The sequence below is a fragment of the Coturnix japonica genome, chromosome 3, assembly GCF_001577835.2.
Source record: "Coturnix japonica isolate 7356 chromosome 3, Coturnix japonica 2.1, whole genome shotgun sequence".
Taxonomy (NCBI): Eukaryota; Metazoa; Chordata; class Aves; order Galliformes; family Phasianidae; genus Coturnix; species Coturnix japonica.
In genome coordinates, this window is record NC_029518.1 from 82,850,037 (window position 1) to 82,876,350 (window position 26,314).

The window sequence follows — 26,314 nt, forward strand, 5'->3', positions numbered from 1 at the left end:
TTCAGCATGGCTCTTCCTGTCCACTATCACCCTCCACAGCATGAGAAGAAGTCTGTTTCCATGCCAGTGGGATTACAATGCTGTAAAACCCAGACCTACAAAGGAACGCTTCAGACATAGCTACATAGTTCTGAATGAAGCTTCCTCTTGATAGCAGATCACAAATAACAATTCAGCTAATACCTGCAAATCTTTTACTCTTTATGGCTTGCCACTGAGGAAAAAAAAAGTTTTGTTGTTTTAAGGTCAGTTTACTCATTTCCCATACTAACAGGGAACACTTGTACCCAAAATTTTGACAATAAAAAAGAGAAACATGTTTTAATAGTAATCTTTAAATTAGAGAAACAATGCTGTGTTTATAAACATTTCTAGAATCTATAGGGCTCACAATTAAAAAAAAATAAAAATAAAAATACAAATAAAAATACAAATAAAAATAAAAATAAAAATAAAAATAAAAATAAAAATAAAAATAAAAATAAAAATAAAAATAAAAGAATTTTATTTCTTCACTCATATTTTCCAGTCAAAAACTTTTACCATCAAAAACATTTACAAGTGAACTGACCTAGCCCAAGAGAATACATTTTTTTCTAAGTATTTTCTAATATTTGATTTCCTACAGATACTTTTTCCTTAAGAAAAGCACATGAATCAGATGAGTCTAAGACAAAACTGCTGACTTTCAGTCAAGAAAACTATTTTAAACATTAAAAATAATCATTTGCTGAACACTAAGTGTAGCCAAAGACTTCCAATTGGTTTTACATAACTCAACATATTTTTTTATACTCTTAAAAAAACAAAGTTGGCAGTTTCTAATGATATAACATGATAATATGACCCTCTTTCTTAGAACAAGGGGTAACAGATACTAAAAAAGAAATCTGTTTGTGATCTCTGAGATCACTTCTTCAACAGTGTTCTCCAATTTCTCAAATGAAACTAGTGATCTATATGAATCATATTCTTTTTACTAAATATGAAGAAATAATGAAAGAGGAATCGCTATTCATACTTATACCAGATTGCCTGTTTAACCCCCATGATCATTCTAAGGTAATTCTGAAAAGAGGAATATGTATTTTGAACCAAAAAAAAAAAAAAAAATCAGACAAACATATTCTGATTCTATAATGTGATTTTGATTCTACAGTATCCATAAAAATTCATTTAGGATACATGGCCAAAATTTCATCTGTCCTAGCTGTGCACTAGAGAAACATTTTAACTTTTAATTCTCCATTCAATTACACTTATTCTCAGGTGGATTTTCTTCTATTAATTCATTATTGGAGTTACAGCTTTATAAGTTTACTTTGTTAAAGACAGTAGATAGATTTTTTTTGTCTATTGAGCCATTAAAGCTAACATTTTTAACCATTTAAGTAAAAAGAAGATTATTATCCAAGCCAATAATAATTAAAAAAAAAAAGGCATGGCATATAGAAACAACCAAAGATGGAAGAAATTTGGGCTTTATCGCAAAAACTGGCAGCAGCCTCTTTAGTTCTCCTGAGAAGATCAATATTTAGTCCATAAAGTTAACCTTAATAACAACATCTCCATTCAGAGAAAGATATGTTAGTATGTGGTTGATTTTAATTTTATTTTCATTTTTCTTTTTTTTTTTTTAATGAATGCAGAAACAACTTGCTCAGCTCACCAAATGCACTCAAAAAACTATAGCTCCTAGAAGCATGGATGGAAGAGAAATGTAAGTGATTAAATGCAATGTTGTTTAAATGCAGCTTAGCACTAGCCAGAGTAAAAAGGTGAGGAGATACTGTCAGCACTTACTGCAATTAGTGAAGTCAAGAGTGTAGTGATGTCTGTCCCTTAAGACCTTTACCTTTCACTTGTGTTCTCTCAGGCTTGCAAGCCAAAATAACTGACTATATTTATTATTATAAAGCATTTATTCACTAGGAGGATTTCTTTTCAAGCTGTTTCAGATTACAATGCTAAATTCCTGGGATTAAAACAGATGGACTGAAATCACAGAAATGTAACATACCTTCGAGGTCATCTTTACTGATTACAATCTTTCTCCCTTCATCCACACGAACAGCTGTTAAGCAAAATATTCAGTTAGTTTCTTGAATCTGTTTAACATATTTGTAAATGTTGCAAATTACTGTATATTATCTATTAATAACCCTCTTTACTTCTATTTCCATAACTTTGTTACTAACTAGAAGTTATACATTGCTTCATTCACTTTCATAGGTAAGCCAAGTGAGACACTATGATGTGATAAACAGTAAGAACCATAGTCACAGTAGTTCTTTTCTGTCACAGATTGGTAAACAGTTGTATTGTGATTTGGAATTTTGCTATAGGAATTAATTATAAAGCCAATGGAAAGAGTATCTTCAGCTCAGGTTTTACAGAATATATTGGGATAGCACTCAGTCATCTTCACAATGAGTTTAATTCCTTTCAACATAAGGGAAGCACACAAAACTGAAGGTGCACAAACATACAATATATGGAATAAAAGTAGTCCCCAGAGCAAGACAGATTATTCTTCTCACAGAGAAGCTCTCATAAGGCTTCTCTGCAGACTTTAGTGCCCTTTAGCACAAGACCAGCTTTCAGAAAGGGTTTCTGTTCATTTGTAAGATTGACTTTTTCTATCAGTGATAATATCAGATACCTCAACTAGTAGCAGGGGAGCTTTGTGTCAGTACTGGCACTTTTCTGAGGTGAAAAAAAAAAAAAAAAAAAAGTTGTGGGTAAGTACATCAATCCATGGGTTGATGAATTTATATCATAATTCCATTTGTATTTTTTTCTAAAGCAGGCATATTCAACTACTTTTCCAAATGTTGCTGCCATCAAATGTCAAAGATAATGGGACCTCTGGGCCCATTTCACATTGCAAATGATACAAGCTGCCAGGGCATACTGGCTCTTCTGAAAACACCATTCTTTGCAGTAATTTATATTGTTTATACTTAATTAATTAATCACAGTGATAACTGAGATAGAAGCCCCAGGTCCTGGCAAATTGTCTGTGCAGATCTTGGCATTCTATTTATATCCCCCCAACCTTGAGACTTGTGAGATAGTTATTCAAAGGAAGAAGCAAATGCTGCTCCTCAGTTTATTCAAGTAAACAGAAACTGATAAAAAAAGTGAGATCAAATATTCAATATGTGTTCCAGCCCTGTACAACCTACTTTGTGTTCTTTCCAGGTCAACAGGGTCAAGAGCTGCAACTGGTTCAGAGACTCGAGAAGGCCTGCTAATGCCAGCACTGTTCACTGCTCTCACACGGAAGATGTAAGACCGTCCTTCATAAAGACCAGTCACGGGATACTTGCAGATTTTTACAGGTGCATCATTGCACTGGACCCAGTTCTCCAAACCTACTTCACATCTTGGAGTAGCAGAAGACAGCATTTATCAGTGTTGTTCCACAATCAAAATACACCATCCCACACACATCAAATCAGAATCACAAAAGCCACTGAACTGTACAACTTATTAATGAAAGCTGCACACTTTATATAATTTCTTCTGATCAGACAACCAGTGCTCACCTTGTTCATATTTATTCATTATGCAATTGTGAAGGTCATTTTTCTTGCATGGTTATGGGTTGTTTTTGTCCTTGTCAACTCACTCTGTTTCAATTTAGTTCTCTACCTTGCTGTATAAGGCACAAGTTATTCCACTTTTATTTTTTATATGTATCTCTACAGAACATGCTGAAATTGCAACTTTCACATAATCTTTTCTGTCTCACCCTTGTCATATTTTTAATCAAACAGGCTTTTCTCTCCGACAGTGGTTCAGTTACTTAGTGCAGGAGTCATCAAGAAGCACAGTGATGTCTGCGTACTGGCCCCACTGTGTGCCCACACATTTTTTCTCCTACTACCATAAACTTTAATGGAGAAGGCCACCTTTTGCTATGACAGTACTGTGAAAAACAGGGTCATGATCAAAGGCTACTTCATGCTGCAGTATTCCAGGCAAAATGTCAAAAAGAACAGCTGGATAGATTACATACAAAACAGATGAAATGTTCCTATGATGTACACACTGCACAAATTCAATATAGCTGGCAGAGTCCTAAGTTTTTACATTAATTTCTTCATGCTGACTGCTATTCATAAACCAATATTTTCCAGCAATTCCCAGACAGTTGTCTCTGAACTACTCTAAATTACAGGGTAGCAAATAGCAATGAACTATAAATGTTGCTTTTAAGTACAGAATGTTGTACACTGTGAAATCATTTCAGTAATGTTTTTAGCTGACTGTCAGCTTCCAACAATAAAGGTCAGATATTCTACCCCAGCTGCAAGGGGCAACTATGCACTTCAGTGGAAGAAAGATGCAAAATAACAATTGGACTTCCCAATTCTGGGTTGCCTGCACTGAGCTGAAAGTGAGCAAAATGCAGAATAGACTGGAGGAAAGAAAGAAGTGCGATTCTGATTTAAACTATTGGCTCCCAAGAGCCTGTGCCTCAAGCCCCACTTATAACACAGTTATAGCTAAAATAAAAAGATAATATAATAATTCTTATATTCCAGCTTTTGCAGCATACAGATTATAAAGACTAAATCTAATTCAAGATATGCATAGTTTCTGACTCCTATAAATCAAATAGTGTCAGGGCATATTCTCTGATTTAGCCACATCCAGGCTATTGAGCATTTTCATTGTCTGATAAAGAGTGCTTGCAAACAATTACTGGGAAAGGCTCCTGGTCATTGCTAGCTCCAAGACAGTGTCCAGGATCGCCCGTGAAAGTACTAGAAAATCAGAGCTATAATCATGCCAGAAAACATTCTAGTAATTCAGCAAAGGAGGCAACTTACAATGCCTGGAGTCTGCAGAGAAATACAGCTAAAGATGATGAGTACATGGGAATACAATGGCATTTTTATTCTTCAGAATGTACATTGTTTTGACAATAAACAGAACTAAATATATCCCAGTGCTTACATACTTGTCAACAAAATATCCAATGACTGGGTTCTGAGAGGTTGTATTTGGTGGTTTCCAGGTAACGATAACATAGTCTCTGTTAGCATCATGGCATTTAACATCCATTGGAGCCCCTGGTGCTCCCGCGATCAATGCATCTGCATCTGGATCACAAATAAAAGTAAGTCAGTTTTGATTGTGAAATCTACAACAAAGGCAAAAGGAAAAATTTTCAGTTGTTCTGCTAGCCTTTTATGTGAATGGAAGCCAAAAGTTTTGTCGTACTCTAATTCACTGCACTAATGAATCAGACTCATATCTCTCTCTCCGCATGGATAAAAATGTTCCAGAAAGAGTTTAAGAATCAAACCTGTATTACATTTCACAGGAATTAAAAGCCCTACTATCCCATGTGTTTTTTGATCTTTCCCACTGAGAGCTGTAGCTAAATGGGTAAGACCAAGGTAACAAACGTACAGCTGAGGAAAATAAATCTCTCAGGGAATTAAAATTTTTCAAACTCTTGATTCATTTCTAGGGCTGCTTTTTATATAAAATTTTACAGTACCAACAGGCCAAAGTAATGAATGTCCCTGTACACATGAAAGGGGAAAAGAATAGCTAAGACAAAGGCCAACAAAGGGCACTACAGACTCCAGAGTACCGAGCTCAAGGCCAAGATTCTGTGTGTGTGAATGCATCAGACTAAGTGCAAAATGGACCACTGCAGTACTTGAAATTAACTCATCAGAATGAGAATGAGAATAAACTCTAGGAAAATTATTATGAATTAGTGAAGGTTTTTTCACTTGGGTAGTTTCTTTTTTAGAAGTTAAATGCAACTAGAAATCTTTTGCATATTGTTTCCAGAGAGATCAGGGTGGCTTATTAAGGACATATCGCAAAGATGATGAAACCCACAGGCTAGTCCTGTGAGGAAGATGGATCTCTGTCACTCAAAAAAGCATTCAAGCATCTCCACTCTGCACAAATTGGCTGGAAGACACTTCTGCAGGTGTGTTTCCAAGACCAGCCCAGATCTCCATGGATTTAAAATTACTGCAGCTCCAACAGCTTCAGCATGTCTGCACCAGTTTGCCACACCCAAGCATGTGGTCAAATGTATTTTAAGAGAATGAAAGCACTGCTCAGCCAGTTATATTCATCATTCAATTAAAAAAGAGAAAGAAAAAGGAAGAAAGGAAGAAAGGAAGAAAGGAAGAAAGGAAGAAAGGAAGAAAGGAAGAAAGGAAGAAAGGAAGAAAGGAAGAAAGGAAGAAAGGAAGAAAGAGAAGAAAGGAAGAAAGGAAGAAGGAAGAAAGGAAGAAAGAAGAAGAGAAAGAAAGAAAGAAAAGAAAGAAGAAAGAAAGAAAGAAAGAAAGAAAGAAAGAAAGAAAGAAAGAAAGAAAGAAAGAAAAGAAAGAAAGAAGGAGGAAAAAAAAAAGAAAGAAAGAAAGAAAGAAAAGAAAAAGAAAAAGAAAGAAGAAAGAAAAGAAAGAAAGAAAGAAAGAAAGAAAGTATAAAGAGGAAAAACAGCTTTGCACAGATGTACATGTGGGAGCTCATTCTCTCTTCATTGAGAGTTGTGTATGCAAATGCAAGGGCAAATTCTGACCTTTATTCTATTTTAACACATTTATCTTCCTTTTAGCTATGTCTCTTGTGAAAACCGTATTTCTTCTTCAATGAGCTAATTTCTTACTTTGCTTCTTTTTCTGATTATTAAGCTGTGTGGCTGGTATGTCAGTGAGAATTTTTTTTTCTCCCGTGTCTCCACCTAAGGCCAGGCACAGAATTCGAGTATGCCCAACAAGGCTTGTTCCCAGTTGGTAATGTAGATAAAACAATTACATTGCAGATTGTTAGCATGCAAAGATGTTTCTTTCCTACTGGGAAAAGAGAAAGTAAAGAAAGATATATGCCGTTTCTTTATAAGAATGGTGTACCTTGTTCTCCTTCTTCTTGAAGCTCTCACTTATGTAGAACAACTGTATTTTTTCTAGCACAGGCTAGTATATAAATCAAACCTTTCTTTCTGCTTCATTTATTGCATAGGGTTTTTTTTTAATGAAACTGCTCTTTCTACTGCTATTTTAAATTTCTCCAAGAAGGGGGTGAAAACCTTACCTCTGACAAACAGGAATGCACTACATTCATTCACTCCACCTTTTGTAACCATCCGCAGGGTGTATAAACCTTCATCATCTTTGTTCAGATGAGTGAAGGACAGAGCTGCCTGGCCTTCTCCAAAATACAGCTTTGTCCACTTGGAGTCCGTTATCAGAACATCTGGAACAGGAGATCAACATTAGCACACTGTCCAGAACAATGTCTTAGTGTAACTCTGTGCTAATCAAAGGTAAGAACTACACCAGCTTTATAGAAATTCTATTTAGAGGGACAGTGCTTTGATGCCATGAAAACTCCACATAAAGTGAGCTTTGACTCCCTAAGCATATTTCTTTAATGAATTTGCATATATAAGGTCACAGACTATCCTATGCAGTGCAAACTTCTCAACTTTCATCACTGTTGTTTTGAATGTGCTGACAGAGAAAAATATTACAAAACACTACATTTTGGGGAAAAAAATACAAAAAACTGCCATACTCTGTAATAAATGTAGGGTGGAACTTTGTTTCATTATTAATAAGTTTTGTAACCTGTTCAGGTCAAATGTCAGATTACTCAGTTTCTTTCTCCAAGTTTAAAAATGAGATTTCTGTTTAATCTGGGCTGAATTTAAATCCTCAAGGTATGTCTGTTCAGCAGTGAATGAAATTAAATTTGAATTTCTCGTAGGTGAGAGGTGGTGACCCATGATTAATGCAAATTAATCTGATTGCCTAGTGAAACCTGAGCAAAAGAACAAGCAGGATATTTTATGCTAGCCAAGAGACTTTCTTCACCTCAACTTTTTAAATAATTGATTGGATTATTTTTTATTTCTAGCTCCCTAAGTCCTATTGCATATTAATTTATTCTAATCAATTCAGCAGAATTACATTTAAAGGAAATGAATATCTATAAATGTTTATTATTCTATTGCTTAAATACACGTTGGTGCAGACACTCAGATGATTGCTAAGGCATTCATTTTTCCAGCTACCAGTTGAACTACATGGAAAAGCATAAAAAATAACACATGGAGATAATAAAACATGCTACTAAAACTTACAATAAATTACGTGATCATCTAAGCACACAGCTTCTTAGAGAGAAGAATATAAAGTAAATGCAGTCACATTTATTCCCATGAAATCCTTAATCATGAGATCCTTGCCTAGACAATCTGCCTGTCCCTTTCTGTCATGTCACAATGGAACTGACACTTTATGCAGAGAGATGTGACATACTTTAAATGAAATCAGAAAGCATCTCCACCTAGAATCTTTAACCAGTGCCTGAGTTCTGTGGAAAATCCTTAAGAGAGAAATGAAGTTGAGCCACCAGCACCTCTGAATAAAAGGTCACTTATATACATTCCAAGCTGAGAGGAATGGCAGACACTCCAGAATTAATATATACAAACTGCAAGCAAGCCTGTGTTGCCTGGTAAGGCCAGAATCATCCATTCCCACTGCTCATGTGTACCTTACACCAGAATTCATGGAAATAGGTGTGTTTGGTAAGAGCAGAAAAACTTTCCTTCACAGAAGGCCAAAGACGCACCAAATCCTTTAAGAAAGCAAGAGGTCTCTTTTTAATGCAGCCTGGATGGTTGACATGAGAAGCCACAAAAAAGAATAAATTTCAGAGGCCACAAAAGTATTCTCTAGTTTTACTGGGGAAGGTATTTATGCACTCGTGATCACAATAATATTACAATACTAAAGCCTCCCAGTTGTGATCAAATCTCCAGTACAGTGACACGTTACACTCCATGATTTCTACCAAGACTTATTGAGAGTAACCCTCAGAGTCAGTATGAGTAAGTCTTCACTTGCTGCTGTCAGTATAAGAGACATTTTTCCTAAAACACTGTACAGAGGGGAAATTATATAGATTGAAGTTTATCTTCATCAGGCATTTTGATCTCCTGTAACATCAGCTCAGTTGTGCACTCTGTGATTTTTTCCTTTGAATTAAATTTTATATTCTCTATTACAGTATAAATAACTGCAGAATGCTGGTGCATATCACTTCATAATGTTTATGTTACACCAGAGATCAATATCAGAAAGCTCTAGTTACCAGCTGATTAAGATTGGATATACATTTCAGAAGTATTGTCTTGATTTAGTTCTTTCAGCATCTTAGATTGTTCTAAGTGGACCATGAATTGTAAACGTCATATTCATCTTTGCTGAATCCCAAACCACATTAGAGGATTTGATTCAGTTGACTTATATGCCCCTAGGAGTCTAGTAGACAACCTCAATAAGCTTCACTCATGTGAAGCTTATTAATACTGGATAAACACATATTTCTCTTGTGTATAATTATTAGAAATAAATCATACACATCCTTCTCAGTGATTCCATTGTTATTATTTGGTTAATATAAACTGAAAAATCGTAGGAAAAATGAAGTTTGTCTTAATAAAATAGTAGAATTAAATATTATCTCAAAAAAAACCCACAACATTGAAAGCACATAATGGTCTACATATTAATAACCTTCTCATCATTTATATTTATGCCTTGCCTCCAGATCTCATGAGATTCCACATGGGGAATTGTAGCACACAGCAAAGGTTCATATCTCATGAATTTCTGCTGTATTTGGGAACAAGTTCTGCCAGTTGATACAGCTTTACACCTCTTGGAAATAATGTGATCCATCTACATATCCATTACATATCAAAAGCGAATTATGCTGGCATCATTTAGTATTAATCTGAAAGGTTCATAACCTGTTGCTCCACAGAGCAAGAACGATGCATGATGGGTGAAAACTAGAACAATATGGCGCACTCATGTGAGGAAGTGACTTTAGGTTTCCACCTAGTCAGTAAATATTTTAACCATTACCTTATTAGATAATACTGTGAATAGAATTCTGTGATTCTGTGATTCTTTAATACGAGATTACCTCCTTTGCTGTAAATATGTGCTCAAGAAAAGGTGCACCATGTCACTGTTTAAAGAGAGATTAAGTCCATAAATTCTTACTAGGGATGTTTATTTGCTTTATTCTGAAATTAAACTTCTGAATTTCACATTCCAAACTGATCAGTGTTTTCTCAAGCATTTTCCAGGTGGCTTCTATTCAATATGTATACTTACCATCTCTATACCATTCGGCACGAGGACGTAGTCTTTTCAGCTCTGGGGTGACCAACACAGAACACTTAAGTGTCAGTGTTTCACCTTCAGTTGCAAAGGTAACTCCGAATTTCTCCAGAAATTGGACATCAAAGTGTGTGAAGCAAACATCATATGACAGTGGCACTGTACATGAGAAAATGAAAACATTCTTATTAAATTGTAGTTGGCACAAGCAGATCACTGTCTAATCTGAATAGAAAATGGAACTCTCTATTATACTATATTATGATTAAGAGATGCTAATGAGAAAGAAAAGTGTCTGGACAGCTCGTATTGCTACCTGAAGAAACAAGTTACATTTAATTTTCTCATATGTAAAACATTATCATGGCTCTTAATAATGATAAGGGTATAAAACTACTTAAGTAAAGATTTTATAAATTGCTTACAGTGGAAGGGCATTACCCCAGCTGGGTGAGGCTCTTCGCTCTCTCTGAACCCTGTAAAACACACAATAAAGATTCAACACCACGAACATGATAATTATTTCTTATTTTAATCATAAATTAGGACTTACTTCTCACAACCACAGCACAATTAGTTGATGCCTGTCCATGGATATTTGTTGCGACAGCTGAGTAGGTAGCAGAGTCATCAAAATCAGCTCTGAGAAGGGAAAAGATGGAAATAAATAATTCGGTGCAAATACAAATGTTCTGAATGATCAGTATTACAAACCAAGCTGTGCTAACACTGAGCAAAGCTCTTCACTCACACTAAGCAGTATAAGAGGTTGATGAAAGGCAATCAAAAAGCTGGTACTATTTTTGCTACAGTTTTATCATGGATTAATGTGCAGGTTTCATGAATCAGAGCAAACTGGAGATGACCTTTAGAGAATTATCTAAAGAAGAGAGTTGGAATATACGAGTCTGGCTATACTTTTTCACTATGTAACTTTGCTCTTTAATCTGTCTTGCCCTTCTGCCACGTATTTTTAGAAAGATACATGGAAGAAAAGGATGTGATGCTTGCAGAAGTACACTGCCCTACAGCTATTCCTAGAAAGTACTGGGTTTTATGCCTCTCTCATAGCTCCCAGGAAATGCAAACAAACAAAACAAACAAAAAATGAACAAGGAATCTGACTTATATTGTGGCATAAATATTTTCATTTGATTTATTTTTTTAGTGACAAAAATTATCTATTATGTAAGGAGAATATAAGGGAAAGCAAATTAAAAAAAAAAAAAAAAAAATTACTTCCTGGCAAATAGTGCCCAGTGATGGAATGTCTCACCTACCACATCGTTCCTTGAAGGAGAATTTACACGAGCAGATATATGGCCAAGTATGACACAAGTCCAAACCTTTTTCTATTAAAGATGTGCTCAACTACAAGAAATATTACTTCAGTAATATGACATAAAGTTGAAATAAAGGAAAGAAAACTAATTCTTTATTTGACGCGCATTTTTGTGCAATTACTTTAATTTGCAGGTTGTAGTGAGCTGGGGGTTGGCCTCTTCTCTCGTGTAATCAGTGATAGAACTAGAGGGAATGGTTTTAAGCTGTGTTAGGGGAGATTCAGGCTGGACATTAGGAAGTATCACTTTCGGAAAGAGTAGTCAGGCATTGGAATGCACTGCCCAGGGAGGTGGTGGAGTCACCGACCATGGGAGTGTTCAAGAAACGCTTGCATGTGGTGCTGAGGAATATGATTTAGCCTGGAAGTATTGGTAATGGTTGGACTAGATGATCTTCTAGGTCTTTTCCAACCTTGATAGTTCTGAGAATTCTATGAAAGTAAATTTGTCTGTGTCTAATAAACAAAACTGACTAGAAGCATTAAAAATATTTTGGACTCTTTTTTGTTAAAATGCAGATTTAGAATGAAATTTCCTCAAAAAAGAATATTTAGTGTGGAGGAAGAAACAATTTTGAATAAGTTGAAATATTTCATTTTAATATTTCATAGAATCATACATTGAAAAGGGTTGAAAAGGACCACACTGATCATCTAGTTTCAATCCCCCTGCTATGTGCAGGGCTGCCAACCACCAGACCAGGCTGCCCAGAGCCACATCCAGCCTGGCCTTGAATGCCTCCAGGGATGGGGCATCCACAGCCTCCTTAGGTAAACTGTTTCAGGGCGTCACCACCCTCTGAGCGAAAAACTTCCTCCTAATATCTAACCTAAACCTCCTTTTTATCTGTTCAAAACCATTCCCCCGTGTCTTACTACTATCCACTCTTATAAACAGTCATAATCATTTCAGAATGAACATTTCATTTTAAAAAGATATTTCAGAATTTACACCTGCTTTATTTTCAGAAACATACTAAATACTTTAACATGAAATATTCTCATATATTGGTTTTGCATAAATAAAGATTCTAATTTGGCCCAAGTTGATATCTTCCTTTGAGCTCTTTTCATTTAAAAATATGATTATGTCAAAGAAAATTGACACTTCTTTCCTATTTCTTGGAATTTCTATTATGTTTAGCCATCAGTTAATCAGAGCACTGTCTGAAACACATATAATTGAATTCTGCTTCTGTGTATTTCAATGCATTTAATGGAGATCCTTCAGGAATTTCCAGTGATTATATTTAATGTTCTACACGTGTACACTTAGTTTCCTCTAAGAAGAATGAATTTGTATATTCCTGGTAACTGCCAGATTAAAGGGATGAAATTATGGCTGTGCTTGTCTTCTAAGAATTCTTGTATCCCAGGTGTGAAAGAAGAAAAAATACGTAAAGGTGTTTAAAGTAAATTGGATAAGGGAATGCCAGTCTGGGGCCATGTAGTACTTGAGACAGACATATCAGACTCCTTTTTTTCAGCTCTTACATATATTCTGGGTAGTGTCAGTAAAAAATGATACTATCTGTACTGTGATGCCTAAAATACAGCTTGATGGAAGCTCTATTAAATTGTGATCTAACTCTTCAAACGAACAGGAGTAACAGCTCCTCCTAGAGGCAAATCTTCAGCACACAATCCACAAAACAACATGGCATGCTACCAAGTCGATCGTACATTTAATTATCAGAGCCAGAGGACTAACTCTTAAGATTAACCCACTTAGAGTATGAAGCCCATTATTGCTCTACTACATTCTGGACAGGAAAAGTAAGCCTGAAAAGCACTAGAGAAGAATTGAAATACTAGGTTAAATGTAATTTAATATTTCAGAGTTTTCTGGAATTATTTTTAAAATGTCAATGTCTGTTCACCAATCTAAATAAATTTTAACTGATTCTGAACTTACTTGAAAGCTGTTGGAGTTGGTGACATTAACTTCTAAATAACACAAATACTTTTTCTTTAGTATCCCAGTTTCAGTGTATTAACATTTGTGTTATGTCAAAAGTAAGTTAAAACTTCAGTACAGGTTTGTTGGTTTTTTTTTCCTAAATCATGGTCCAATGTCTCTGTACTGGAATGCACATAACTTACACACTATTATTCTCAGCTCTGTATGTTACCTTGCCATAATGAAACAAGGTAGAGGAAAGAGGATATAATCATAAAAGTCTCCAGAACCACAGAAGGATTGTTTCTTTAGCCCAACCAGCTCAATGTATTAAAGGACCTATCTGACAGAATAGTCTGGATTCATGATGGTGTGAGAACTAACTTTATAAAAAGACTGAGCACGTTTCTTTTTTACAGTGTCTTTTCTTTTATGATGAGGAACAAGATCCTTGTTGTTACTATGGACATACAGATAATAAGTCCCCAGTCCAGACATTTTAAGAGATCCTACAAATTCTGTCCATTTTCTGGAGGTCACTGCTGTGAAACCATTTTATAGTTCTTTGCCATAACCTCTAACTTAACTCAGCAGGGGATAAATCAAACCACCTTAGATAGCCTAACACTCAGAGGCCTGCCTTTAAGCAGATGTTGGAGGTGTGCTGTGTCCGGTTCTAGGTTCCCCAGTACAAAAAAGACAGGGATCTTTGGAAAGAGTCCAGTGGAGGGCCACAAAGATGGAAAAGGGCCTGGAGCATCTCCCCTGTGAAGAAAGTCTGAGTGAACTGGGTCTGTTTAGCCTTGAGAAAAGAAGACTGAGAGGGATCTGATCCAGGTCTATAAATATTTGAGGTGTGGTGGGCAAAGTGGTAAGGCCAGAATATTTTCAGCAGTGTGTGGAGACAGGACAAGGGGAAACAGCCAGAAACTGGAGCATAGCGGATGTGCGCAAGAACTTTATGATGACGGTGACGGAGCACTGGAACAGGCTGCCCAGGGGGGTTGTGGAGTCTCTTTCTCTGGAGATATTCAAGACCCGCCTGGACGTCTACCTTTGCGACCTGGTGTAGGGAACCTGCTTTGGCAGGGGGGTTGTACTCAAAGATCTCTGGAGGTTCCCTTTCAACCCCTATGGTTCTGTGATTCTTTATGGGATTAGTGGGTTACCACTACACAGCACATTCGCTAAATGCACACTAAAAGAAGTTGAACAGGATGGCAAGGTACATCAAGTTCTAATTCTCCTTTGGTGCCAGATAATATTCAGACTGAGGATTACCTTGGAAACTACTTCCTTTTCTGTGAATATAAAAAATAAATTTCCTAGATGCACTGTAAAGTGCACTGAGTCAAGACCATTTATAAAGGATATTAGAAGTACCCAGGAGAGGAGGTGTAGTCCATCCACCAGTTTTCCTCGCCTCACGATGGAGAATGTATTTTCCAACCTTTACAAAGGTCAGAAAAAATATGCATAGAGTACATTTAGAGGGTGTGAGGGCACCTCACACATGTTCCAAGGTACTAATAATTTTTGTGAAAATTAAATTGCCCTCAATCCACATGAGGTTCTGCAGCTCTTATGCTTGTGTGGGGAATATTTCCCAGGCAGACACTTCTGTTTAAAATGCTTACATTCATCCATCTGCCTCGTGTAGATTTAAATCTGGGGGTTGAGACTAAGATAATATTTTTGCCTGAATTAGAGCACGACTCAGTGCATGTCAAGAGCAGGAAGCATAATATAGTAAATTTCAAGAGTTAAAATTGCCTCCTTGAATTCAAATGACAAAATGTTCGGTGTTACGTCTATATGACACCAAAATGTGGAAACACTTTGCAGGATCACCATCTTATAGTCTGATTCTCTAGATGGACTGAACCTGATAGATTCTTTCTGATTAGTTGTTTTTTGTTATTACTGAATAGGGGACCTCTGTTTTGAGTTTGACGTTGCCTCGTGCCCATCTCATTGGCTTCCAGCTATTGCAGTTTATAGGGGACAGTGACTGGCAGGTCAGAAAATTGCAGATAATTTCATTTGGGGGATGCTGTTTGCATTTCTGCAAAGAAAAAACAGGAGCACACCATACCTGCTGACTATACACGCACACTGGCAGCGCATACCTGCAAAACACCAGGACCTGCAGCCTATCACCACACAACCAATTATATGCAGCCCCAAGGCTCTGTCGCCTGAACTGGAGAAGTGCCTTTGGTGCAGTGCCTGTACTCTGTCCTGCTTCCACCCACAGCAGGAGCAAGGGCAAGCCTCATTCCAGCTTAAATCATTTCAAGCCTTTTGTTCCTAATCAAACTAAAATAGCACTGTACTGACTGCACAGTGTCATTTGTTAAATGAGAATAGTTAGAAAAGAAGGTTGGTTCAATTTTTAAGCTTTTTTTTTTTTCTTTTTTAAAGCAATGCTGATGACGCTTAGGAGCTGAGTGCTCGATTAGGGGCTAGCTCTGCCTTCTGGCAGTAGGTATTACACTGCACTCTGCTGGCTTTGCCACACATTTTCTCTGTCTTCTCACAAACCCTTTCTTGCTGCAATTAGAAGCATTTTTAAGCAGTGACTTACTGAAACAGGAAAGGGAGATAGCACTAATAAAATATAAAACACTGCCAAACTTTGAGCATTGTACAAGTGGCAGTGTGCAAATGCACCACACTGACAGAGCTCTGGAAAATCAGACTTCCTTTTCTGATTATCATTTCTCATCTGTTCATCCACCTGCTCATTGCAGGGCTTTTGGAATACTGGGAGCATGCTGCCGTCCTCTCTATACCCCTGTCACCATATCAGAATACATAGTATAGCCCTTCATGGTTGTGTAAGGTCAAGTGATTCACTGCAGGATCAACTTGACTTTCATATCAGTGAAAGAACTAGTCCATACATCACAAGAAAAAAAAAATGGAAAAAGAAAAGGACTAGGGAATAGAACAAAGGTCTGTGACTAAACAAATAGCATCAACTAAGAAATCCAAAATGTTTGAATTTAAAGTACTGAGATATACACTATAGCTGTGCTATAGAGTAGCAAAGTGTATTAATCCTGACTACCTCCAATAGAGAAATATTTTCTTGAATTATCAATTTGTAGTTAAATTAGAAGGGATGAAGAAATAAATGTTGAACAAGCCCTATAACTGTGAGATATTCAAAACTTATCATGAAAGCTCCATATCTTTCTTTACTGCGTAAGAGAGATCTTGAGCTCAGACTCTGAAATGAGAAAGCTTAAAGTGAGCAAGAGAGTGGAATTATATGGCAATGATACTGCTTAATGAATGTAGAAATTATGGTAAACTGAGCACAATGCACCGTGAAAATATGAGACTGAGAAATGAAAATGATCTGCTATAGACAGACATTGGCCCTGAAAGACATCAAATGGGAGGGATGAAACTGTGTCCAGTTACTGTTTTAAGTTGACGAGGTGACGTCCTGGTTCTGGCACCTCGAGAATTTTTCCACTGGGATCAAGGAATACTCATAGGAATAAATATCACACTTGCATCAGAAGGAAAAGTTCACTCCCTGAGCTTCCCTGAGGCACTAAAAAGGTAGCCAAGAAATTCCAAGGCAGTTCTGAGTGGCTGTGGATCAGATGATATGCAGCTCAGCACTTTGGTATGAACAGCTGAGAAGAGCACAGCAGCAGATAGGTAGAAAATCCAAACTGTTCTACTTCTAGGAAAAAATTAGTGCTATAAAAATGCATGTATAGAGATATTTATGGAAGATCTGAAGTGAACAGATCTATGTTTTTACTTAAAGCTTTAGTAATACATATGTTAACCAAATACATATAATTTCATTGTCTAATACTGGTACATCTAATAACAGAAATAGAAAAACTATCAAAACATTCTTTCATTTCCCACAGATTTATTTTTCAACTATTGGGGAGCACTAAGCAATTGATGCTCAAGTTTTAAAATAAAATAGATTAGTAATAAATAATTCTATTTAAACTTAGACTTCTTTTTAAGTTAATGAACTGTATAAGTCTATGGTAAATAAATCATAGCTCTGGGTCTACAGTACCCCCGTGCTCTTTTAAGTGGAGAAGGGAGACCTATCAGAGAGCACATAGGTGACCTTAGTTAGCGAAAAGACCACACTACCAGAAGAGGAACAGAGCAACGGCAGCTCGACTGAACATGAGTAACCACATATGAATACATACAGATCTGTGCCTAGTAAACAGTGGACAATGATAAGTGGGGGTGAACTCTTCTGTGGTTGCCAGTGAATGACTCTAAAGTATGTCTGAATAAGTACAGCTCTATCTGAACAATCCCAAAGGTGGCTGTGGTTGTTGTCTACATGACTGATAACCAGTAACAGAAAGATAAAAAACAACAGGAAATTATACTTCTGATGCGATGGCTACAGATGCTCTAAAAGCACTGTTCTCACTGATCCATGCTTTCTCAAAAAGCAATTTACACTCTAAAAGTCACAAAAGGAAACTGTGCTACATAGTGAGTGTCAGGACTCACCAAGAAGCAGCTTATTAACACTAAGCGAGATAAACACAAGTACAATCATTTAGTTGCATTGTCACCTATGTTTTATCTATCACTCATTGCCACACACCCAGACAGAGGAGAGTATTTTCCATTTTCATCTGGTGCAAGTAAGAGGGTTGCAGTAGAGAAACATGTTTTTTTACTTTTATCTCACCTCTGAAACTGATGCTGGTGGGAGAGAACTAGCTGTGATGAGACATCTTATAGTACAGAGAGCAGCCAGGAAATTATTGATGTCCTGGGGTTGAAGACTGTATCTTATAGGTACTTGTAAGTACTACTACTCCTTGAGAAATATCCCTTAAGAAGCAACAGCAGAGTGGTTCTGGCTGAGGACTTCTATACAGGGATATGCTTCTCTTGTCCTGAGCTACGGAAAGTTGAAAAGTCAAGTTGGACTTCATTTCAGAAACAAAGACAATTATTCCTTCCCCAGAGTAGAAGGAATAATGCAGTTATTTTCTCTGCTAAAACCACAAGTTCAGGGCTTCTTCCATTGCTGACAGGTAGACAAAGTAGAAGATGAAAAGTTTGACTAGAAAAGGACTAGCTACAAATATTTCAGCTGTTTGCCCACAGCTGATACTCATGTTCTGGAGAAGTTTAAAACAGGCCTTTTTAATGTCTTTTCTCTATATATTAATTATCTTTGTTGAATAAAACTGTTATGCCCTCATTTTACTCTGGCATTTTATATTTTGTAAAAAGAATTGTTACTGAGACTTAGGCGATAGGCAACATTTCAGTTGTTTAGGACAGGCTGGTACGAGTGCTAGTTTTAGGAAGATGTTCTATACAGGTACTTTCTGTACTACAATATTAACACCACTGTGAAAAACTTAAAATTAAATCAGATTTTTATTTCTAAGTTAACACTTCCTTAGTTCCCAGAGAACAAACAAATGGAGATCAAAAGGAAATAGAACCTGCTATATAATAAAACAAAACCCAGTAATTGAGTATCTTTGCCATGGCCAGCAGAATTTCTAGATAATTTAAAGAGCTTCATCATGAAAAATATCATAAAATATACATTTTTTTTCTACTTTTATTGTCAAGAAGATAAAATTCTAAAAACAAACAAAAAAAAATGGAACTACTTCTTTCAGTAACTGATATCTACTTTACTTTTTATAGACTGCCAAATAGAAATAATAGAAATATCTACTTTTTCATTTTCCACTCATTTTCATGACATAATATGCAGCTATTTAGTGAACCAGCTCTAGCCTAAATGTGAGAGAAATGTTGAATTTGCATAGAGTATAAAAATCTAAAGTATACCTGTTTATATGCAACACATGCACTCCATATTTGTTTTCAACAGTGTACTTTGCTGGATCACTTGCAGGGGTAATCAGTTCCTCATTTTTGTACCTGACAATCAAGAAAAAAATGAATTAATTAATAGCAGCTTCAATTCATTTCAATAATTCCATTGTTGTTGGGTTTTTTTGTTTTTTTTTTTTTACATTCAGGAATCATATTTTATAATCTGATAATTCTATACATTTTCTCTACCTGTGTATTTTCCAATATTGTGTGAATAAATACATATTCAGGCCACAGAGATGAAGGAGGACCATCACTGCAGTAGATAGTGGAAAGGAATTTACCCAGACAAGAAGAGACAGCAGTGGAGAAAGACTGAATGCTACTTGAACTTTCCAGTCCACTAGCCTTGATGCAGGATGGGAAGCAAACTTTGATCACAGTAGAGCACTTCAGCTCACAAAAGGGAAACAGCAATAGGGTTAGATATGCACAGGTCAATATGTAGATTTGATATATACCAGATAGCACTTATCTAGACAGGAGGGCAGCTTCAGTGTCTTTACATTAATGTACACCTCAACAGGGGCCTCAACAAGGCAAACATGCAGTCTGTGGCAATTGTCCATGACAACAATAGAGCTGTGCAAGTTAACCCACTCCTAGTCTGTGAGCTTTGTGTATTGTGCCATTTTCTACTTAATCTTCAAGGAAATGAATGGCCAAAAAGACTGAAATGCTTTCTACAATCTGCTTCTGAAATTCTCAAGTTTGCTTCTCACACTGAGCGTGGCCATTCAGCAAGCTTTCCTCTCACTCTTCCCACTTCAGCATCAAGTACTAGGATAAAGACCATACATGAGGATTACAAAGTGTTTTTAACATTAAGTATGTGACAATTATCACTAATGCCATGAATTCCCAGTGGGAAAAGCTTAACAACATTTTTAGAGGCCTGGATAAAGCCAGTTTCTTACCACTGCACAACAGGGGAGGGAAATCCCTGTACAGTGAAGCAAAGACGCACAGACATCTTTTCCCAGACAGTGTGAGATCTCAGGCGCACTAGAATTTCAGGAGCTCGACTTATTTTTTCCTCAAAAGCATGTCTTTCCAGAGACATATTTTCTTCTACCTGTTAAACAAAGAAAAACAATAAAAGTAGGGGAAAAAAAGGAGGCATTTAGCACTAGACTCAAATAGACTAGAAGATTTAATCCTAAATCTACAATATCAAAACATGTTAAGTCACTACTAATATTTGAAACATAGACCTAAATCATACTATATCTTATAGTTGTACTTGGGACAAAAAAAGTCAGTACTGTACCATTCTTTGTATAGCAAGTCTATCCAGTTGTTCCCTAGCATGGTGCCTGGCCATGTGAATCTCTCTTTCCAAAGATGACAACTCACTGGCAAATTTGATCCTTTTTTCATCGCTAGCATGAGTCTTTTGCTCATGAGTTCTGTAGAACAAGAAAAAATGTTAGATAAGAACAATTAATATGAAGTTTTAAGATTATTACTTCCACACATTAGGCGGCTAAGGGTTTTTAAAACCACATCAAAGTGGAAAACTTAGTTGAGAGATTATTCTGAACAGTCTACCAGCATATCCTGGTGAGCCTGAGAGGTGATATGAATATGGCATGTACTGAAGAGTTGGGCAGAGAGGAACCTGATGAGGCTTAATGCGAGCAAGTACAGTCTTGAGCCTGTGGAGGAATAACCACATGCATCAGTACAGATTAGAGGCTGACCTTCTGGAGAGGAGTTCTGTGAAGAAACTGGGTGTTCTAGTGGATAACAGGTTGGCCATGAGCCAGAAGTGTGTGCTTGTGGCCAAGAAGGCCAATGGTGTCCTGAGGTGCATTAAAAAGAGCATGTCCAGCAGGCCAAGGGGGGTGATTCCCCCACCTCTATGCCTATGTCATATTGTGATAAAAGTTATGCCACGTTTCTGATGTGCCCTTGGCTCTAGCACATGAGAAGCACTGCTAGATCCAAGGACCGCATCAAATGACCTCACCTGACAGACTGAGAACAAGGAGTTCAGAAAGATTTGATAAACTACTGCATATGCTAAAGCTACCCTTAGACAGGGGCAAGCAGGACATGCTACAGAAACTGCTAGTAAAAGACTCTTGAGAAATTTGTGGGTTTTGAAAGGGTTAGTGAGCCACCAGGGGAAACTGTGAGGAAAAACTGACTCCATAGATTCTTCAGAATTCTTGTAAAAAGCAACATTTTCAACATTGTCAAGAGAAGCTAACTCATGCCTCTTCATTCATGATGATTCTGTAAGCAGCCTACATTATTTGGCCTTGCCAACAACATAAAAGCAAGGAGCTAACAGGAATTTCTAACATGGCTATAAATACAACCCAAGATGCAGTGAAGCAAATGGACTTGGATGGTCTTCAGTGAACAAGTAGATCAAGGTATTATTTTCACTGGTATTTTTTTAAATATCTGGTTTTGCTACTTGAATGTATTTTGAACATCAGCCTTGTTTTTGCCATGTATAATTTAATAATGATAAAATTTAAGACTTTTTTTAAAAGATCAGTTATATTATGCTAATGCATTTTACTCTCCTGGAACATTCTGCTCCTAGAACGTATCTTTGAAAATAAAGTTCTAGAACCCTAAATATGTGTATGATACCATCAACAAATTTTCTAAAGACAAGGCAGAATTCATTCTTGTATCATATTCTGTCTGTATCTTTGTTACAGTCACTGTAAATCATGTTGGAGCAGAAACAGTCAAGTTCTCTAACTGGAGCATTGCTGCCAGCACATTTATTCTAAGACTTCATACCAAGGCTGTAATTGAGACACGACAATAAGCCATCTTGGTATTAAGTCAATAATTCAAAATGTTTAAACTGATCCAAACCAGAAATGCAGTAATAGCACATTAGATATGTTTGAAAATGTTTTGGATCCTGAGCAGATTCTTATTTTTATTGAGTTTAAAGTTATTTTCAAGGACTAGTCTTGGGATTAAGGGGAACGACTCTTTCTGGTTGAAATATGAGAATGAAAGTGATACTTGGTGATTTAGTATTCAAGCCAAAATAGATTAGTGTTGAACAGTGACAGAGAAGACTCCATTCTTGCTGACTTTGAAGAGAGCCCTGGCAAAAAGGAGATACTGAATGGGACTAGAGCCACCATACAGGTCAGATGGGACAGAGCTTTACCTTTTCCTGGATTCTTGCATTGCTTCATGAGCCAAGCTGCGTGCTCTCCGGGCACAGAGTCTGCATGTTGTTTTTCCCAGGCCAGTTGATTCATAGTGAGCAGCCTGTCTAGATGCAGCCCTTCAAATATAAAAAATAAATTAAAAAAATTCTAGAGCCCAGAAATTCTAGGGGAAAAAAAAATGCATTCATGAAAGTAAAATAAATTACTTTAAACAAGTTGAATTCTATAATTGAGCATAGTTCGGTAAGGATGCTACTTTGCATTCCTCACTAACTGCAGTGCTATTAGGATGCTCTGATTCCCACTTGACCTTCAGAGGCTTACTGCCCATCATTCATCCCTTGAGCTCGTTAGACACTATTTCATTTGATTCTACTAAATATATGCACTATAGCCTGTCTTCAATTCTTTAAGTGCTGTGGTAGCACTGTTAAATGAATCCCAAGGGTACCGGCTTGTCTAAGAATCAAAGCAAATAGAATCCCTATAATATTGCATATGTCTAAATATTCTTGCCTTTCTACACTTCACATAATATTCCTCATAAAATCCCTCTTTCATAAGAGAATATGCAGAAGCCGGGCAGTTATCTAGGGATATTAATTACTGAAGAGAGTGGACAGTAATTCTTAAGCAACCCAGATTCAAAGTTCCAGACTTTAAGACTAAAACTCTGAGACTTCAGGAGAGAAATTGAAACTGTTTTGTTGCCTAATTGCTTTTTAACTGACAAAAAAACATAATTAGGAATAGTCAATTTCAGGAGAATTAATATCCTTCTCATGTTGTATGGAAGAATGGGTAAAAAACCTATTTCTATTATTTACAATTTATTTCACTGCAATTTTACTTAAGACAGAGTTTCAATCAGAGCTTAAAAAATGGGATTTCCAACTTGGAGGTAGTAAACAGGATGAAAACTCAGACAAAAGGTCTGTGCAGTTGCTACCAAACTAGATAGTCTATCTATGCTGGTGGGGGATGACAGACAAGAAGCACTTCTATGGATGGAACTGAAAAAAATACCATTCCGAATAAATCAACATTGAGGGAGAGGAGAATGTAAATATCTTGATTCTAAGAACTGGCTGATTATCCAGTATAGAAACATCTCTGTGCAATACATGAGAAATACATGGTACCTACTTTCTTGCTGCATATTCTTCAAGTACATATCTTGTCTGAATGTTGCGATAGGACTGATCAAAGTGCTTGTGTCTTCTCTGGTAAAATGGCACCACTACTGATGACATACTTCAGTTTGTTACAATCAGCAACTCCTGCAATGAAATCACATTTAGCCATATGCTTCAGACACTTAAGTTTGATATTTTTACATATGTATACATGTGTGCAAGCACAAACTTACAAAATTCCATCACTCTGTCACAAACAGAGCCATCAATTATATACATGGGCACATCAGACTGTTAGCTACAAAATGAGCCACACAATCATAGATGGTAGAACAAGAAGATCTCGATGGATTATTTTTCTCTTCTTTCCAGATGTCATAGCTCCTTAATATAGAAGGTTCAGGGAGCTCCCTGAAACACATGGGTGGCAGGCATATTTCCCACTGTGTCAATGTTAAACATATCCCCTGCACAGCTGTTAAAAGCAGGCAGAGGTATCAGCATCTCTTTATGCTCATTAGGAACATGATGAAAATTTTTTGCAAACTTCTTCTGTGGAATGCTACTCGCCATATGCTGAGTAGGTGCCAGCCCATGCAACTCGAAGTCCTGTTTGTATTCTCAGTTGGATGTAGGCTCTTGTGCTCCTGGGCTACTTGGTCTAAATGTCTGTGAGGGTCTCCAGCACTCCAGCAAGCAAACAAATCAGACAACACTTTCTTCAAGAGATGTCTGCTCTTCAGTGATAATATAAGCAATTTCCCTGTATAAAGTCTATAAAGTAGACTTCTCTGGGACATGAAACACCACTAGTTCACCCAGGGGCCACACTGAGAGGGTTTGAAGGCCCCAGGGTAGTGATAGACCTGCCTATCCCTACCAAGCACTCCTTGGGCCTACCCTGTGACCAAGGAGTCCTTGTCTATCCCTGGGGCCCTCAGTGCTTGCTTGCTTAGAAACAATGGGTACTCCCAGCAAATAAATTCAAAGGCACTAGTAATGACCAATTTTAATTTATTTTCTGTTTATTACCACACAGCTGTGATTTGGGGGGGGAAATTAACACACATGTCAAAAGTAGAAGAATAACTATTTCAGGAAAACAGATGCTAAGATGAAGTCTAATTCAAAATTAAATAATCTCAGTCACCACATCGTTGTCAACTTTCAGTTTTCAGCAACTAATTAATCTTTGCATTGTGGGAGAAGCATGTGCAATCCATTTACTGAAAATAGGCTTTTAAATACTTCTTCTGAAAGCAGAAGTGTTTTTTGTTGTGTACCAGATTTTTTATATAATCTTATGTTTAAAAAAGAAAAAGAAAAAAAAAAAAAAAAAAAAAGAAGAAGAAAAACAGTTGCAGAATTCCTATTTAAGTACAGGTAAGCAATTATAAAATTGTTGAAAATCACAAATATAATCAACAATTTTGCATGAATTTTAAGTGTGACCTATTAAAGATTTTCCTAATTGTATTATTAGTCAGATTACTTATGCAGAGGGTATCATTTTGTATATCTTACTGCTGGACGTTTTTCTTGGGGAAAAAAATAAAAATAAAAAAAAAATCAAAGCTGGGTTTCTTATAGGGCATATCAGACTTTTAGGAAGAAGATGAGTCATTGAAAAACTGCAATGCAGTTTAATAAGTCCCTTCACTTTGTGTGTCTGTTTAGCAATTTGCCTGAACCCTACAAAATTAAATCCAAATTAACTGAAAGCAAACAAGCAAACAGACATGTTTAAAAGGTTAAGAAAATGAACCTTAAACTCTGGTAATGTACCTACAAATAATCCATTTCTAGCATATGGTACTATAAATTTTAGCTGCATCTGAGTGTTAGTTTCAGGTATACAAATGCTGAATCAGATTCCCCCAAGTCATGACATTCTCACATCAGCTAGTCTTACTTTTCCAAGAAAAGTATCTGCAGGTATATTTAGGTGTATTTAGCAGATACACTTAATAGTAGAAAGATCTTAGTAAAAAAAAAAAAAAGCCATAAGACATAATCATGCAATGTTTTATAATTTAACACCTGACAGCTGCACCTTTTGCATAGTCTCTAGTTACATTTTAATTCCTATTTTAAAGAGATATAAGAGCTACTAGTCACACATACAGGAATGATGGCTTTCTGCAAAATACCATATGCTGTGAGACAAAAATAAAGGAGGTTTACAGCATTAATAAGATATATTAAAGAAACGTATTATAAAATTTCTAGAGAAATAAAAAAGTTAACATCACTCAAGTTAGTACACTGCAGTGTAACAGCTTGCAGAAATGCAGATTTGGTTCTGTGCTCTCACACAGTGCTGAGCTGACTTGAATCTATTAACTCATTATAGGAGTAACATTGTCTTAGCTACATAAACACTGTTACACAGACAGATTAGCAGCTTTGTCTCCTCCTGCTTTTCATATCTGTACATGACATATATACTGATTTTCTTCCTGCTGTGACTATTGTGCATATGACATCTGTCTTTCTCCTAAGTTTGTATGTTAACCGAACAGTTAATAGTATAGTGTTCCATCTGTTCTATTTTTAATTAGCCCTTTCACTTAAATGAAGGTGCAAATGGCAAACCCATGGATTCAGCTGACTCAGCTGTGAAGAGCTACTCATGTTTACATGTGGCCCCATTAAACAATTCTATGAATTTATCAACATGCAACTTATGCGTTGCTATGTGTATAACTCCCTCTGAG

General features: G+C 36.5%; 1 protein-coding gene across 2 annotated transcripts in view; it reads right to left on the reverse strand.

Moving 5' to 3' along the window:
* MYOM2 (myomesin 2) overlaps positions 1-26,314 on the reverse strand; it is a 72,000-nt gene that overhangs the window by 40,495 nt on the left and 5,191 nt on the right. For both annotated transcript variants that reach the window (XM_015859344.1, XM_015859343.1), the window contains exons 2-13: positions 23,608-23,741; positions 22,458-22,577; positions 20,577-20,715; positions 20,224-20,381; positions 19,259-19,351; positions 10,738-10,826; positions 10,610-10,660; positions 10,179-10,343; positions 7,078-7,239; positions 4,973-5,114; positions 3,189-3,388; positions 2,021-2,074 (exon numbers count right to left, since the gene is read on the reverse strand). In XM_015859344.1, the coding sequence (XP_015714830.1) occupies positions 2,021-2,074; positions 3,189-3,388; positions 4,973-5,114; positions 7,078-7,239; positions 10,179-10,343; positions 10,610-10,660; positions 10,738-10,826; positions 19,259-19,351; positions 20,224-20,381; positions 20,577-20,715; positions 22,458-22,577; positions 23,608-23,714 (1,480 nt within the window). In that variant the 5' untranslated portion in view covers positions 23,715-23,741. The remainder of the gene's footprint in view (positions 1-2,020; positions 2,075-3,188; positions 3,389-4,972; positions 5,115-7,077; positions 7,240-10,178; positions 10,344-10,609; positions 10,661-10,737; positions 10,827-19,258; positions 19,352-20,223; positions 20,382-20,576; positions 20,716-22,457; positions 22,578-23,607; positions 23,742-26,314) is intronic.